At 37.7% G+C, this 17,997-nt stretch overlaps 1 protein-coding gene across 1 annotated transcript in view; it reads left to right on the top strand.

Moving 5' to 3' along the window:
- Positions 1 to 11,499, top strand: part of BMPR2 (bone morphogenetic protein receptor, type II (serine/threonine kinase)) — a 230,212-nt gene extending 218,713 nt beyond the window's left edge. The window contains exons 11-13 of the mRNA XM_011974476.1: positions 853 to 1,025; positions 3,413 to 4,692; positions 8,580 to 11,499. Of these exons, the coding sequence (XP_011829866.1) occupies positions 853 to 1,025; positions 3,413 to 4,692; positions 8,580 to 8,830 (1,704 nt within the window). The 3' untranslated portion in view covers positions 8,831 to 11,499. The remainder of the gene's footprint in view (positions 1 to 852; positions 1,026 to 3,412; positions 4,693 to 8,579) is intronic.
- Positions 11,500 to 17,997: the final 6,498 nt, after the last annotated feature.

Here is a 17,997-nt window from a genome sequence, read left to right as displayed (position 1 = left end):
TTTTTTTTTTTTTGAGACAGAGTCTCACCCTGTCACGCAGGCTGGAGTGCAGTGACTTGATCTCGGCCCACTCCCTCCATGGTTCAAGCGATTCTTCTGCCTCAGCCTCCCGATAGCTGGGACTACAGGCGCGTGCCACCATACCCAGTTAAGTTTTGTACTTTTAGTAGAGACGAGGTTTCACTATATTGGCCAGGCTGATCTCAAACTCCTGACCTCGTGATCCACCCTACTTGGCCTCCCAAAATGCTGGGATTACAGGTGTGAACCACCACACCTGGCCAATTTTTTTATATTTTTAGTAGAGATGGGGTTTCACCATATTGGCCAAACTGGTCTCGAACTCCTAACCTCAGGTAATCTTCCTGCCTCAGCCACCAAAGTGCTGGGATTATAGGCGTAAGCCACTGCGCCCAACCAAGCACTCTTAACTGGGGGTAAAGGAGAAAAGCTCACCTAGAGACAGAAGATAGCCAAATGCCCCCAAATTCCATCAAACTCAAAACTTATTTTTGAAGCAGAGTTAGTGACTGTTGATTGACATAATATAACTGTGAATTAACAACAATGACCTAAACCTGTGGCCTTGAAGAAACATCTGCGACTTATTGTTGCTTTTACCTTAATGAATAATTCTTCAGGGAGTTGAGGTAAATCCTGCTTGTTTACTTGTTCATCACCTTTTGAGAATGTTCCTTTACAAATCCTTGAAGCCTAAAATACGTTATTATAGCTATGTAAAATATACTGGTTAAGGTAATTGATTTTTCTTTTACCTCATGTTGTGAACTGAAAAGTTCAGTATATATTTTTTTTAAAGATACACGGTTTGACATGTACTTTGTCTTACAGGCAGTGAGGTCACTCAAGGAGACAATCGAAGACTGTTGGGACCAGGATGCAGAGGCTCGGCTTACTGCACAGTGTGCTGAGGAAAGGATGGCTGAACTTATGATGATTTGGGAAAGAAACAAATCTGTGAGCCCAACAGTCAATCCAATGACTACTGCTATGCAGAATGAACGGTAAGACCCTAAGGGGTGTGACACCTGTCAATCAGTATTAGAAACTGAGACCCAATAAATAACAGAAAATAAATACTTTTAAAGCAGCCTAACGGTTCAATGATTATCTCATACAGTCTAAAGTTATCATTTTTCTTTCAATATTCCTATTCTTCTATTGAACATTTTTGTTTGGTACGAGTGCGAGATGAAATCTGCATTTTTTTATATGTAAAGGTATAGTGAAAGAAGTTAGTCTTTCTCTATTTATGGTCCAACTTTCCTGCAATAATAAAGGTAAAATGTTTCCATAACTCCAAAATTTCATAAGCACTTCTATGTAAATTGTCTCTTTTATCCTTTGTTGTTACTATTCCTTCTTCCTCTGCTTTTTTTTTTAAGTAAATGGAACTATGAACTTGCCTATCTAACCACTGTTTCACTGACACTAAGGTTTCTAGACTTCCTATCTAATGCTCTTTCTTATAGAGTATACTACTACTACTTTTACATGAAAGCAATTCAAAGGTCTTTCTAGTCCATCATTAATACTACTTTACAAGACTTTTTCTTTGCTAGAACTATGATTTTTGGTTCTAAATAAAAAGGCTTTTTAAAAATTCCTACAATTTGGAACTTTCTACGTCTGTATTTCTTTGTTCCATATTTGGGGTAAAAAAGCCTTTGTATGACTCTGTCATTTTGTCTAATACATGTTTAAAACTTTCAGAAAGGCATCCAGGAAAGGGTTACTGGAGAAGATTGAAATAAAAATAAACTCGATTCTTGAAACTTTTTTTTTTTCCTGTGTGGTTTTTTGGGTTTTTTTTTGTTTGTTTGTTTGTTTTGTTGTTGTTTGTTTGTTTGTTTTTTGGAAACTGAGTCTTACTCTGTCCCCCAGGCTGGAGTGCAGTGGCATGATCCTGCAACCTCTGCCTCCTGGGTTCAAGCGATTCTCCTGCCTCAGCCTCCCGAGTAGCTGAGATTACAGGCATGAGCCACCATCCCCAGCTAATTTTGTATATTTATTAGAGACAGGGTTTCACCATGTTAGCCAGGCTGGTCTCAAACTCCCGACCACTGGTGATCCACCTGCCTTGGCCTCCCAAAGTACTGGAGATTATAGGCGATAGGTGTGAGCCACCGCGCCCAGCCTATTTTCTGTTGTTCTAATTTGTGAAAGCCATTTGTATTAGCCATAGGTCAAAAATTTGGTTTGCACTACTTTTGCATAGGTTAAATTAGTTTTGGTTATAAACTCTTACACCTTATATATCAGCAAATCAAGAAAGTTAGACACTGGCTATTCTAATTATAAATTTTTTCACTTTACACATACCTGAGGACTGTCTTCTGCTTTCATCTCCCCTCATCTCTGTATTTCCCATGTCCTCTAGTATGATGTTTATACCTCTCTCAAAAGTCAGCTAAAGCTTTTATTTTGAATGCTTTCAAACTTTTCTTGAATGGTAAGAAAAAAAAGCCTTGATGGCCCACCTTGATTTGGCCATTTTTTGCCTCCTGTGTCATTCGGCTCAACCTTCTGCATGCATCTTCTCATCTCCAGTCTCTACTAATAATTTCCCCAAAATTATAATTCATCCCATAGTTACTCTAAGTTTTATTTTACTGAATCTTACCATCCATGTCTCCTTAGCTTCCTTTTCTTGTACTGTATAACAACTTTTTCTTCTTTTCCTCCTGTCATCTCCCTTATAAATAACCGACGTTCCCAAGGAATGACAATGACAGCAAAGAACCCATGATAATTGGAGAGCAATTCTGAATCTTTGATCCTTTATTTGAACATCATATTCTGCCTTATACCTTAGGCTCAAGGACTTTTACTGATATGACTCAGACTATCCCAGAAAGATATGCGCCATTAGTAGGGTGTGTTTCTTAATGGAGGCCTTTGGAACAACCTAAAAGCTTATATTCTTTTTACCATTTGGCCATTGGAACTTAATTGATAACGTAACTTTTGAGTAGGCACCATGCATCTAGAATTATGGAAGTACAGAAAACATATACCATGGTTCTTCCTCTCATAAAACATAATGTCTAGTTATATGAATATACATTTCATAAATATATATTTAATGATGTTACACAACTATAGGGGAGATTTTTAAATTAACTCTTATAAACCAAAATAATAAACATTTATAAAAATTGTATCTGATCCACATACATTTTTCAGTAGGCTTAATTCATGTATAACTAACACTTATCAAGTTATTAATTGACACTTGATTATTTGATTAGACTTTTTAACCTTTAGAAAAATATATGTTTGGAAGAAAATGAAAAACAACTCAGACTTTAAAATCAGAGGTGTCAAACTTGGAGAGACAATTTATCATAAATGTACATTCTCAATGTGATACTTTTTTTCTTTCTTTAAGCAACCTGTCACATAATAGGCGTGTGCCAAAAATTGGTCCTTATCCAGATTATTCTTCCTCCTCATACATTGAAGACTCTATCCATCATACCGACAGCATCGTGAAGAATATTTCCTCTGAGCATTCTATGTCCAGCACACCTTTGACTATAGGGGAAAAAAACCGAAATTCGATTAACTATGAACGACAGCAAGCACAAGCTCGAATACCCAGCCCTGAAACAAGTGTCACCAGCCTCTCCACCAACACAACAACCACAAACACCACAGGCCTCACACCAAGTACTGGCATGACTACTATATCTGAGATGCCATACCCAGATGAAACAAATCTGCATGCCACAAATGTTGCACAGTCAATTGGGCCAACCCCTGTCTGCCTACAGCTGACAGAAGAAGACTTGGAGACCAACAAGCTAGACCCAAAAGAAGTTGATAAGAACCTCAAGGAAAGCTCTGATGAGAATCTCATGGAGCACTCTCTTAAACAGTTCAGTGGGCCAGACCCACTGAGCAGTACTAGTTCTAGCTTGCTTTACCCACTCATAAAACTTGCAGTAGAAGCAACTGGACAGCAGGACTTCACACAGGCTGCAAATGGCCAAGCATGTTTAATTCCTGATGTTCTGCCTACTCAGATCTATCCTCTCCCCAAGCAACAGAACCTTCCCAAGAGACCTACTAGTTTGCCTTTGAACACCAAAAATTCAACAAAGGAGCCCCGGCTAAAATTTGGCAGCAAGCACAAATCAAACTTGAAACAAGTCGAAACTGGAGTTGCCAAGATGAATACAATCAATGCAGCAGAACCTCATGTGGTGACAGTCACCATGAATGGTGTGGCAGGTAGAAACCACAGTGTTAACTCCCATGCTGCCACAACCCAATATGCCAATGGGACAGTACCATCTGGCCAAACAACCAACATAGTGACACATAGGGCCCAAGAAATGTTGCAGAATCAGTTTATCGGTGAGGATACCCGGCTGAATATTAATTCCAGTCCTGATGAGCATGAGCCTTTACTGAGACGAGAACAACAAGTTGGCCATGATGAAGGTGTTCTGGATCGTCTTGTGGACAGGAGGGAACGACCACTAGAAGGTGGCCGAACTAATTCCAATAACAACAACAGCAATCCATGTTCAGAACAAGATGTTCTTACACAGGTTGTTCCAAGCACAGTAGCAGATCCTGGGCCATCAAAGCCCAGAAGAGCACAGAGGCCTAATTCTCTGGATCTTTCAGCCACAAATGTCCTGGATGGCAGCAGTATACAGAGTAAGTGGAGGGATCATATAATCTCTCCTGTGTGTCTTTTGGGGCCATTTAAATAACTATTTAGATCAACTAATAGATATATTTCAACCAGTGATTATTTACCTTTGCCACTTTGTAAATGATCCATTTGAGACCTGGAGCAGTGGCTCACACCTGTAATCCTAGCACTTTGGGAGGCTAAGGGAGGTGGATCACCTGAGGTCAGGAGTTCAAGACCAACCTGGCCAACATGGCAAAACCCCATCTCTACAAAAATACAAAAATTAGCCAGGCTTGGTGGTGTGCACCTGTAATCCCAGCCAAGATCACGACACTTCACTCTAACCTGGGCAAAAAAGTGAAACTCCATCTCAATAATGAAATAAAATAAAATAAGCCATTTGGGCCAGGCGTGGTGGCTCATGCCTATAATCCTAACACTTTGTGAGGCTGGGGCAGGTGGATCACCTGAGGTCAGGAGTTCGAGACCAGCATGGTGAAACCCCGTATCTCCTAAAAAATGCAAAAATGGCCAGGCACAGTGGCTCACACCTGTAACCCAGCACTTTGGGAGGCTGAGGCAGGTGGATCACGAGGTCAGGAGTTCAAGATCAGCCAGGCCAAGATGGTGAAACCCCCGTCTCTACTAAAAATACAAAAAATTAGCCAGGTGTGGTAGTAGACACCTGTAATCCCAGCTACTCAGGAGGCTGAGGCAGAGAATTGCTTGAACCCAGGAGGTGGAGGTTGCAGTGAGCCAAGATTGCACCACTGCACTCCAGCCTGGGTGACAGAGCAAAACTTTGTCTCAAAAAAAAAAAGAAAGCAAAAATTAGCTGGGTGTGGTGGTGCACACCTGTAATCCCAGCTACTTGGGAGGCTGAGGCAGGAGAATTGCCTGAACCCAGGAGGCGGAGGTTGCAGTGAGCTGAGATCGCGCCATTGTACTCCAGCCTGGCGGCAAGAGCGAAACTCCATCTCAGGAAAAAAAAAAATAAGCCATTTTGTTGGACCTCAAAGGTAATTAGACTATTGTAAAGAAAAAAGTAATATTTTTGTCATTGATAATTAAAAAGTCAGTGTCACAATAGTCAGAATAATTGCCCAATTTAATATGTGCTTTATGTGGCTGTTGCTTTATAATGCAACTCACATACTTGCTATGAAAAGTTGAAGTAAATACCAGTTCAAGAGCTCCAAGTAATGTTATACCAGTATAACCTTTGAAACATTTTATTGCACATATTAATATTGATTATGTCTGCATTTAGGTTTTATCAAACTAACCTTAATAAATCTTTTTTTTTTTTTGAGACGAAGTCTCGCTCTGTCGCCCAGGCTGGAGTACAGTGGCCGGATCTCAGCTCACTGCAAGCTCCACCTCCCGGGTTTACGCCATTCTCCTGCCTCAGCCTCCCGAGTAACTGGGACTACAGGTGCCTGCCACCACACCCGCCTAATTTTTTATGTTTTTAGTAGAGACGGCGTTTCACCATGTCAGCCAGGGTGGTCTCGATCTCCTGACCTCGTGATCCACCTACCTCGGCCTCCCAAAGTGCTGGTGTTACAGGCGTGAGCCACTGCGCCTGGCTATACCTTAATGAATCTTAAAGATCCAGAGAAATTTCAGAAAAATTACTATAAAGAAACTGTAGGCTGGGCACTGTGGCTCACGCCTGTAATCCTAGTGCTGTGGAAGACTGAGGTGGGTGGATCACTTGAGGCCAGGAGTTCAAGACTAGCCTGGGCAACATAGCAAAACATTTACAACTTAGTTTCTACAAAAAATTTAAAACTTAGTTTGGTGTGGTGGTGAGCGCCTGTAGTTCTAGCTACTTGGGAGGCTGAGGCAGGAGGATCACTTGAGCCCAGGTGTTCAAGGCTGTAGTGAGCCATAATCACACCACTGTACTTCAGCCTGTACAAGAGACAGAGACTCTGAAAAACAAAACAAACAAAAAAAAACTGTAAGATTCTTCTTAGTTTCTTAGTATCATCTTTTTCAAGAGTTATATATTGAGTCTCTCACATACCTATACTTTTTTTTTTTTTTTTTGAGACAAGGTCTTACTGTTGCCTAGGCTGGAGTGCAGTGGCAAGATCATGGCTCACTGCAGCCTCAACCACCCGGGCTCAGGTCATCCTCCCGCCTCAGCCTCCCAAGTAGCTGGGACTCCATACCTATACTATGGTACTATGAGCCCTGTAGCATCTTAAATAACTTAAACTGATGTTTGATTTCTTGCCCTAAAGGGATTGCAACACAAAACAAGGGAGCTCACCAAAATCTGTAAGTTATTGTTATACAAAATGATTTATTTTAATTAATTAATTAATTTTTTTTGAGACAATCTTACTCTGTCATCCAGGCTGGATCATGCAGTGGCATAATCTCGGCTCACTGCAACCTCTGTCTCCCAGGTTCAAGCGATTCTCTTGCCTCAGCCTCCCGAGTAGCTGGGATTACAGACACGCGCCACCATGCCCTGCTAATTTTTGTGTTTTAGTAAAGGAAGGGTTTCGCCATGTTGGCCAGGCTGGTCTCGAACGCCTGACCTGAGGTGATCCACCCACCTCAGTCTCCCACAGTGCTGGGATTACAGGCATGAGCCACTGCACTCAGCCGATTTCTTTTTTAGACTAAGGCATTTATGAAAAAAAGTTATGTTTTATTTTTCTCTAGGGCTACAAAATGGGTTTGAAAGAAGGATACAGGTTTCAAAAAACAATCAGTAAAATATAGCCCCTTGCTTGAGCGGCTTATATTATAGACCAGTTGACGGACCCTTATTGCAGGACTCTGAGTCAGTAAGACATCTTGTCAGATAGGCCAGGCGTGGTGGCTCATGCCTGTAATCCCAGCACTTTGGGAGGCTGAGGCGGGCGGATCACCTGAGGTCAGGAGTTCGAGACCAACCTGACCAACATGGAGAAACCCCATCTCTACTAAAAATACAAAATTAGCCAGGCATGATGGTGCATGTCTGTAATCCCAGCTATTTGGGAGGCTGAGGTAGGAGACTCACTTGAACCCGGGAGGCGGAGGTTGCGGTGATCTGAGATTGTGCCATTGCACTCCAGCCTGGCTACAAGAGTGAAACTCTGTCTCAAAAAAAAAAAAAAGAAATCTTGTCAGATATAGGAAGAGGAAATTACTAAAATATTTGTACTCTAATATTTCTGTCATTCTTCCGAAAAATATTGTACGCCAGGTGCCTTTAAAGTTTGATCCAGGCCGAGCATGGTGGCTCACACCTATAACCCGAGCACTTAGGGAGGCTGAGTCGGGCACATTGCCTGAGCTCAGGAGTTCAAGACCACCCTCGACAAGATGGTGAAACCCCCCGTCTCTACTAAAATACAAAAAATTAGCTGGGCATGGTGGCATGCGCCTGTAGTCCCAGTTACTCAAGAGGCTGAGGCATGAGAATCGCTTGAGCCTGGGAGACAGAGGTTGCAGTGAGTCAAGATCATGCCACTGCACTCCAACTTGGGCTACAGAGTGAGACTCAGTCCCAAAAAAAAAAAATTTTTTTTGGATCCACCTTGAGCATTAAATACAATGATTAAATACATTTTACCAAGTTAAGATCTCTACCAAAACCAGAAGATTTGAGAATACAGCTGAGAACTTTAAGTGTTCTCCTCTGATTGTGTGTGTGTGTGTGTGTGTTTATCCTTGACTTATAGAATAAGTCAATCAGTTATTAAAACATTTGGGTTAAAGAGTCTCAAAAATAAGTTGGTTAAGCTTTGCCTAGAAAAACATTGCCTGGCATTATGAATTTCAAGAAATGTTCATTAGCACCCTCCTGAGACATTGGTTTGACCTTTTCTTGAGTTACATCCCTCACCCTTTATTTCTTAAGTCTGTTAAATAGTTCATTTTTCTGCCCTTTTATTTTCAGTAGGTGAGTCAACACAAGATGGCAAATCAGGATCAGGTGAAAAGATCAAGAAACGTGTGAAAACTCCCTATTCTCTTAAGCGGTGGCGCCCCTCCACCTGGGTCATCTCCACTGAATCACTGGACTGTGAAGTCAACAACAATGGCAGTAACAGGGCAGTTCATTCCAAATCCAGCACTGCTGTTTACCTTGCAGAAGGAGGCACTGCCACAACCATGGTGTCTAAAGATATAGGAATGAACTGTCTGTGAAATGTTTTCAAGCCTATGGAGTGAAATTATTTTTTGCATCATTTAAACATGCAGAAGATGTTTAAAAAAAAAAAACTGCTTTATCCTCCTGTCAGCACCCCCTCCCACCCCTGCAACAAGGACTTGCTTTAAATAGATTTCAGCTATGCAGAAAAATTTAGCTTATGCTTCCATATTTTTAAATTTTGTTTTTTAAGTTTTGCACTTTTGTTTAGTCTCGCTAAAGTTATATTTGTCTGTTATGACCACAGAGTTATATGTGTGTGTATCAAAAGTGGTCTCAAAATATTTTTTTAAGAAAAAAAGCAAAAACAATGTATTGCTGATAATCAGTTTGGACCAGTTTCTTAAGGTCATTAAAACAGAAGCAAATTAAGACAGGTTTGACTGCAGTGGTATCTGGTATCCATGTTTTATTTCTGGGCACAAGCTAGTTTTTATGTTGATACGTTCCTGAACATATTATCTTGTTGGACATCTTTTCTCTTGTGTTTTGTTTGAATGTGCAATAGTTTATAGGCCACAAATAAGCTTTCTTGTAAGCTCTCTTCCTAACAGGGCACATATTCTTCCATAATATAAACACTTTTCTGCCCCATCTCCCATACTTTTGAAGGTCAGTTCTATGACAGTGAATTTTGCACAGGAGAAGCAGCTACCTGATTTCTTACTTTCTCTCTCCTTATCATGGAGAATACAGAAACATTGTCTGAAAGGGCTCTAAAGAAGGAACTACCAAAACCTGATTTGAAATGCCATTTCTTTTAACCTTCCAAATCCTGAATGTTTCCTTCCAGGCATTTTAATAAACTTATTTGCTTCTGGTTTTGGGAGTTCATAAGAGAGACTAGAACAAAGTACAGGACATCAAATATTAGCCATTTCCCATTTTATTTTATTTTTCTATGTATGTTCATGATCCATGTTCATTTATTTAAGAATACATTTTTATTGGTAAGCTTATAGAGCTATACTTATGGAATTTTTAAGTAGGAAAATAAATGGTTAAGACAAAATAGTGTTATAGCTTTCATTCTCTGAATAGGCCATCTTTGACTCATAAAATTATACTTACTGTTTATTATAACTTCAGAAGTAATTTATAGTTCTGAACCTCTAGTATCTTTTACCCTGTTCCCAAGCGAAGACTGGTGACTTTATCTGAAAATGATTCCTCTTCCCATGACCTAAAACACTGTGAGGAAAAATCATTCAAGTGGCATGGCAGGTCCCCATGAAGGAAGGGCTGCTGTCAAACCTAACTTTTTTGAGCAGACTGAGACTAAACTTCTGTCTTTTCAAAATTGTGTTATCTTCCTTAATCCTATTTTCATAATTTTTCCTTTTGCCAGTTTTTCACATTATCTTTGATATGTGAGCAACATTTATTATTTACATTAGAGTATACCTTTTAGTAATAACATGACTTGAAATCACGTTATTTTTAAAAGCCTCCTTTGCTTCTTTCATTACTTATAATCTTCTCTAAAACAAACTGCATTTTTTTTAATAAAGCACTTTCTGTCAAATAATGGACTTTTTTCTAAACAGAAATTATTTTCTATTTACAAACTGATGATTTCACTGTAAAAAAATTTTTTTTTTTTTTATTATCAGAGTACTTAGTAAATGTTATATAGTTAAGTTCTAAGATAGTTCCAGGGATTAAAAGGTTAAGAGGAAAACACAAATCACCAAATTTCTGATTTATGTTTTTATCTCCTGAACAGTATTTTTTCACTCATATTCCTCTATCTCATCACTTAGCTAAAGACAGCCTAAATTTCCCAATTTTCTGTCATTTGTGATTTACTTGTCTATAAGCCTTCTCATTTGCCATGTGCTGTGATCTTACAAGTTAGATGTTACTGTACCTACCATTTATTCAGCTGGATTGCTGAACACTGTTCTGGATTCTTAGAATTAAGATTATCTTGTTAGTGCCCAAGATTTCCACGCTTTGTGTTTTATTGGCCCTTCTCTTGATTCAGCACCTTAACCGATTTTCAGTCTTCTGGCACATAATTTTTTTCACAGTTATTATTCTATTAACAAATTATTTGTATCTTTCCTAGTACATTTTCACTTAGTTCTCTTGCCTTTAAATATCTTTCACATGCATTTTAGGATATTCTTTTCAAATATTTGTAGGACAACTTTGAATCAAAATAAATTATATTCCTTCTCCAGTTTGAAGCATTGAGGGTAAATAACCATTTGAGGTCTAACTGATCTTTTCCTGCCAGAAGAGTGATCTTACGTTCTGCTATATTTGTATTTGGGCCAGTTGATTGTAGGTTTTCCAACATTTTTTAATATTGGGAAAATTATAATAAAATGCTTTAAAAATTAATATGCCAGATTAAAATAACTGAATAGTTTATTTCATTCAAGCATGTTTAAAACAAATAATTTCCTTTCACCAGTTTTTCTTAGTAAACTCCTGAAAAAGTAGGAAAGGTGGAGAGTATATATCATTTTAATAAATTTTAAATTAAATTGTACATCAGACTGTTAAAATCTGTAATATACAAGCAAGCAAAATTAATTACTTATATGCTGATACTCATCTGATAATAAATGTTTCTTAAAGTTGACATTTAACTGCTATCACAAAATTTTACATGTAGAAAAGCAGGTCTTTTGAATAAAAGATCATTCAACTAAAATATTAAAATTTATTTCACTGGATGGTAATGTAACCTTAAAAGCATCATAATAGGTAAAGTCTAATATTAGTTCCCTTAACAAAATCTTAACTGTATACCAGAATTACGTCACTGAAAGAACTTGATTTGAATTACGTTTAGACAAAAATTACTTAATTGTAAATTCTTAAAACTTTCCAAATGCATAATTGGCAAATAAATAAATAAATAAATAAAAAACACTGTTACCCGTGTAGGAAGTTACGAGAAGGCACATACTGAATGCCGAAATATACATATGCCATTTCTTTTAAACCTCAGAGCAACCATATGAGCATTGTAATTAATATTCCCATTTTACAGATGAGGAAATTGAAGCTAAGAGAAACTAAGTAATATGCCCAAGGTCCATATCTAGTAATAGACAAAGCTGGGATTTCAGTCGATGTCTACCTCTCTCCACATCTCTTTCGTCCATCCCACACTGCCTATATGCCATATGACAGGATGTGTTACGGGCTAACATTTATTTTAAAAATTCAGGCCAGGCACAGTGGCTTACGCCTATAATCCCAGCACTTTGGGAGCCCGAGCCGGGTGGATCACAAGGTCAGGAGTTCAAGACCAGCCTGGCCAAGATGGTGAAACTCCATCTCTACTAAAAATATTTTTAAAAAATTAGCCAAGCGTGGTGGTGGGCACTTGTGGTCCCAGCTACTCAGGAGAGTGAGGCAGGAGAATTGCTTGAACCCAAGAGGCAGCAGTTGCAGTGAGCTGAGATCACGCCACTGCACTCCAGCCTGGGCAACAAAGTGAGACTCCATCTCAAAAAAATAAAAATAAAAATTCAGTCACTATACTCGCACAATTGTCATTTGTATATACACAATTGTATATACAAATATTGTATTTGTATATATAAGGTAAGCCAAACCACATACCTTAATGATTTGGGAAGTTAGGCAAATATAAGATATGTAGACATATCTATGCTGATTGTTGCTTGAGAAATAATTACTAATTCAAGACAAAACTCAATCCTGTATCTCCCATCATGAATCTTAAAATCATTTCACTTGACTCCTAACATTCTTAAATTGCAGAACTAATGGTAAGGTAAATTTTAAGGAAAAAGTTAAGATAGCTTTTGGGAACAGAGACCTTTCCCTAAACTGATTCCATAATAGATTTGGGGGAATTAATTTAACAGAGAATTTCAGTTTCATCAGTCCTTTGAATCCATCTTCAGGACTTCTGCTTTTAATAACTTTAGAAAATTTACTAATCCATAGAACTAATTGAGTAGGCTATAGGAAGGATACAAGGATAATGTCTTTTTTATAAAACAGTTTAGTATAGCTTCTTTACATGTATCCACTTGTTCCAGAAAATATGCATTTGTTCTGAATGTGAAAATATTTAAAGAGAGAAAGGAACACTTAAGTGTGGGCTTCAGTGGGAATTTTCACAAAGAAATTGGCAAGTTTTTTTTTTTTTTTTGAGACGGAGTCTCGCTCTGTTGCTCAGGCTGGAGTGCAGTGGCGCGATCTCGGCTCACTGCAAGCTCCGCCTCCCAGGTTCACGCCATTCTCCTGCCTCCGCCTCCTGAGTAGCTGGGACTACAGGCGCCCGCCACCGCGCCCGGCTAATTTTTTGTATTTTTAGTAGAGACGGGGTTTCACCGTGGTCTCGATCTCCTGACCTTGTGATCCGCCCGCCTCGGCCTCCCAAAGTGCTGGGATTACAGGCGTGAGCCACCGCGCCCGGCCGGCAAGTTTTTTTTAAAATTATTTTCAAATTTGACTTCTACAGCCAAATGGAATTGGTAGGCTGTAGCTGTTACACTGAAATTTCCAGTCTTTTTAAGTGCCTCCTGAAAGCCATTTAAAATGGAAAAATATTTCAATGAACTTTTCTTTTCCTTTTTTCATATTTATGGACATGAATATTTTATTGGAGATCATTAACTACTAGAATTTGAGATTATATTTCTATACAATATTTTTTAAAGTTATGTTGAATTTACTACCTGTTATGTGCAGGTTATTATGTAACTATTCACAGATTGCTTCATACATTGCTTTATCTTCCCAGCTAACTTATTAAAGTTAGAATCTGTACACACATATTGATTATCTAGACCAGTCATTCTAGAAATTGTAACACTCCCACATAAACCCCAGAAGACTTTTTCAGAATGCAATGTTTTCTAAATATACTGTTTACTGGCAGTTTACTCTTCAGCATATAAGGTTGCATTTTAACTTTTAGATTATGAACTGTGCAAACTTTACCCAAAACTACCTTGCATGATTCCCTCCTAAATATATTCCTTGATTAAGTAAATCTGGCAAATCACTGTTTGAGCTAGTTACATAAAATTTGTTATCAAGAGAAGGCCTTTCTACAAGTTTCCAGATTAACAAAGAAAAGAGGAAATCACAGGGCATTTAAGTGCACCTTCCCATTACTTTCCTTAAATCACCTCATAGGCCGGGCGCAGTGGCTGACGCCTGTAATCCCAGCACTTTGGGAGGCCGAGGCAGGTGGATCACGCGGTCAGCAGACTGAGACCATCCTGGCTAACACGAACCCCATCTCTACTAAAAATACAAATAATTAGCCAGGCATGGTGGCACGCGCCTGTAGTCCCAGCTACTTGGGAGGCAGAGATAGGAGAATCGCTTGCACCGGGGAGGCGGAGGTTGCAGTGAGCCGAGATGGCGCCAATGCACTCCAACCTGGGCAACAGAGCAGGACTCCATCGGAAAAAAAAAAAAAAATCACCTCATAGTTTATGTCTGACTTACTCCAAACCTCAGTTATCTGATTTGTAGTCTGTGTCAGGAAAGTTTTCTTTATATCCTGTCTCCCTCCTCTTTGATTTTAAATTTTTTTTTTTACCCAGTAGGACAAAAAAGAGAGCAGCTGGTCATCATCCCCAATATTCTTAGTCTTCAGTATACTTCAGGCCTCTCAATGAACACTTCAGTCTCGGTTCTTCAGACAAAATTGCTTAAGCTCTTTCTCCTCAGTCCTATTTTAATGACTTTATATTTAAGAACATAAAATTATATCTTCTTTTATATTCAAATTCATTACTCCAGTTAAGTAATAGTTTGATAGTTTGATAGAATCGAGAGTTAAGATGTTTCTATTTGAAAGTGGATTCAACCATCAGACTACCAGCAAATCAGCACTTAATTTTTGTATTATCTAACATTTTCTATTGTGGAATTTTATGACTTTATATTCTCATTAGTTATAGCTAAAAAGCCATGCATACAGAATTGTATATCATTTTGCCATTAAAATTGTTTAACTTATATTGCAGCAAGCTTAGTTTTATGATTGAGCCACAACCTTCTACTTATTTTTTGTGTCAAATATTAAACATTAAATGCAAGATTAACTTTCAAAAGCAAACCCTACATTAATCAGGTATTATCTATGGACATTTTTGTAGACCACTTTTGAAATACTTATTATTTTGCAACATAGACTGGACTATACAACTTTCATTTAACTTTTAGGTGACTGATTTAAGTTGAGTGTGCATATAGAGAAAAACTTAGAAATTTATCTCATGGCAGATACATTTGAAAGTACTTCAGAAGACTTTATGCTGTATATTAAAACCAGGCTCAAAATAAATCTATCATATCTTTAAAATTCCAATTCTGTTATTACTGTGATGTTTGTAGTGTTACTATTCAACATTGTAAACATACACATTCATTTTTAAAACAACTTGAAACCCATTTTAAAATCTGGGTAAGAGAGAAGGAATCTTCAGAACCAAATTACATCATTAGGGTGTCCAGTTTATGACTGAATTTTTAAGCAAATTACTGTATTTGAAACTACAACTTGATTTGTTTTTCAGTTTTAAAAGGCAACATGTGGGTTTTTTCCATTTTATTTGTACCTTTAGATTTCAGAAACATCTTCGTGTTTTAGATTCATTCTACAGACATATTACTTAAAAACTCAGGGCCCCTTTCTTCCCTTTGTACACTGAAAAAGTTCAATTGGTAGCAAGTAAGCAATTAGATCCAGTTGAATATTTAAAGTGTTTGTTGCACAGTTCATTTAATGTTTCATCTTATTTGACTTTTTCACATAGATATATTATCAGATTTCATTAATCATAAAAAGTTGCCCAGTTCTGTAATTACTGAACAGAGGGAATGACTCAACTAATTGGCTACATGTTGCAACAAATTTAGGTCTTTAGAGTTGAAGCACTGACTTAAAACGATTTACATTTCTGTTCTTTGGTCAAATGATCATACATGATATGGGACAAATTGTTTCATTTTGTTTGTTTTTTAATAAGAGAACTTAGTAAAGTAGTTCCTCTCAGATAGGATTTTCTCAAGAGACATTTGAACGTTATAAAGCCTTCTAAAAGTGAACTAAATATTTTATAACTTTAGTAATAGCTTGGATGGTTTTGAGAAAATAACCTCTATTTATCACATTGTCAGAGTCAAACAGAATTTTTCTTTGAATCAGACAAGTTCAAGCTCTAAACTGGTATGCTATATACTTAAAATCCTAGAAAGTTATCTGTAACCAATCTCTTGTCTCAGGCTCTTCACCTTGTTACCAATCCTCTTAAGTATGTAAAGGAAACATATTTTTAAAGAAGCTTAACAGTAAGAAAAATTACTAAAAGATGCAATTCAAAGATAGATAGGTCCCAGTTTAACATTGAATTGCTTGACTTCTGTGGCTTTTCCTTTTCTGGCCACATTTATTTATTTAAGCAATTTTTGTATGCCTTGTTATTTCATTTCCATAGAGATTATATTGTATCAGTGTTTATGTAAGCTGGAATCATCCTCAGTTTTCTGTTGATAATTTTTCAAATAAAGATACATGGATATTGTAAAATACACTAACTCTTAGGGTGTTGTAGTAGCTGAAACATGGAGATGTGTAGCTGCCATGCTTTTTCTGAATGGACAGGAGAAACATAAGCTACAGAGTATTCATTTCTGAGGATGCTTTTCTGGAAAAAGAAAGGCTAGAAAATACTCGCACTTCCTCAGAACCCTCTTTCTTGTTAACGGGTATCTTTTGTTGGTGTGTTTTGCTCTTACATTACAGATAGACTATCATATATGACTTTATGAATAATTTCAGTTATTTTGCTTTTGTATAAGCTGTCTGAAGCCTTGCTATGCTGTATAAGTTGTGTTTGATGGATCAGTGTGAGTATAAAATAAAGCAAATCACTTTTCTTTTGTATTATCTATGGATGCCACTATGAAAGCTGACATAAGCCACTAAAGAGTTTTCTATGAATAAGTGTAAGTAAATGCTTTGATATATATAAACCTAAATAAAAAGATTGTATTGATACAGAGACATTGGAGAAGGAGATTTTAAGGCAGTTCTTTAGGTTTAAAAAGGCTTGCTGTAAAATGGTGCATTATTCCGTTTATTAAAGATCATATTAATGACAATAGTAATTGTGTTTTTTTATTTTATGAGGTCACTAGAAATTGTTAGTATGATAATTAGGGAGTTTGCATTAGAATAGTAAATGTTCTATCTAATATGGCTTTCATAACTCAGTATGATACATCAAAAAAATAAACTAAATTTAGTATAATAGTTGCTATTTTCTGACCACCTATTATATGCCAGGCACTGTGTTAGTTATTTTACATATATTGTTGATAATTCTCACAACAATCCTACAAAATATGTATTACTATTCCCCTTTTATAAATGAAGAAACTGAAAGAGAAATTAAATACTCTGTCCAGTCACAGAACTGGCAAGTGATGAGATTCTAACGCATTTTACGTTTTGCTTTGAACTGCAATTTTCAAGCTCTACTTGTGGCAAGAGAAACTCAAAAATAAAAATAAAAATGGCCGGGCATGGTGGCTCACGCCTGTAATCCCAGCACTTTGGGAGGCCGAGGCAGGCGGATCACGTGAGGTCAGGAGTTCGAGACCAGTTTGACCAACCTGGAGAAACCCTGTCTCCACTAAAAATACAAAATTAGCCGGGTGTGGTGGCGTATGCTTGTAATCCCAGCTACTCAGGAGGCTGAGGCAGGAGGAGAATCGCTTGAACCTGGGAGGCAGAGGTTACGGTGAGCTGAGATCGCACCATTCACTCCAGCCTGGGCAATATGAGCGAAACTCCATCTCAAAAATAAATAAATAAATAAATAAATAAATAAATAAATAAATAAAACCGTTCAGTAGTTAGAGTAACCAGGAATACCCATGGAGTAATTTAAGGGTGCAGAAAAGCTTTTCCAGATATCAAAACAGCTATTTCTATTGGCCTAATATGGTGTTTGTGCTTCACATCATCAAATAATCTTTTTGGTTGGATCTTAGTATTTTATTGAGAGTTAAGATGTTCAAAAAATAAATAGAAGGCCTTGTTAAAGCAGAATATGAGTTTGTGAAGGCACACATTGTCTGTCTCCAGGTTAATTCAGTGCGTTAGAGAAGTGTCCTGGAGCAGGATCTCGTGTCAATCTATGGG

Source organism: Mandrillus leucophaeus, unplaced genomic scaffold (genome assembly GCF_000951045.1).
Source record: "Mandrillus leucophaeus isolate KB7577 unplaced genomic scaffold, Mleu.le_1.0 Scaffold146, whole genome shotgun sequence".
NCBI classification, from domain to species: Eukaryota; Metazoa; Chordata; class Mammalia; order Primates; family Cercopithecidae; genus Mandrillus; species Mandrillus leucophaeus.
Note: the sequence above shows the minus strand (reverse complement) of the source record. Positions and strands in the feature narration are given on the sequence as shown.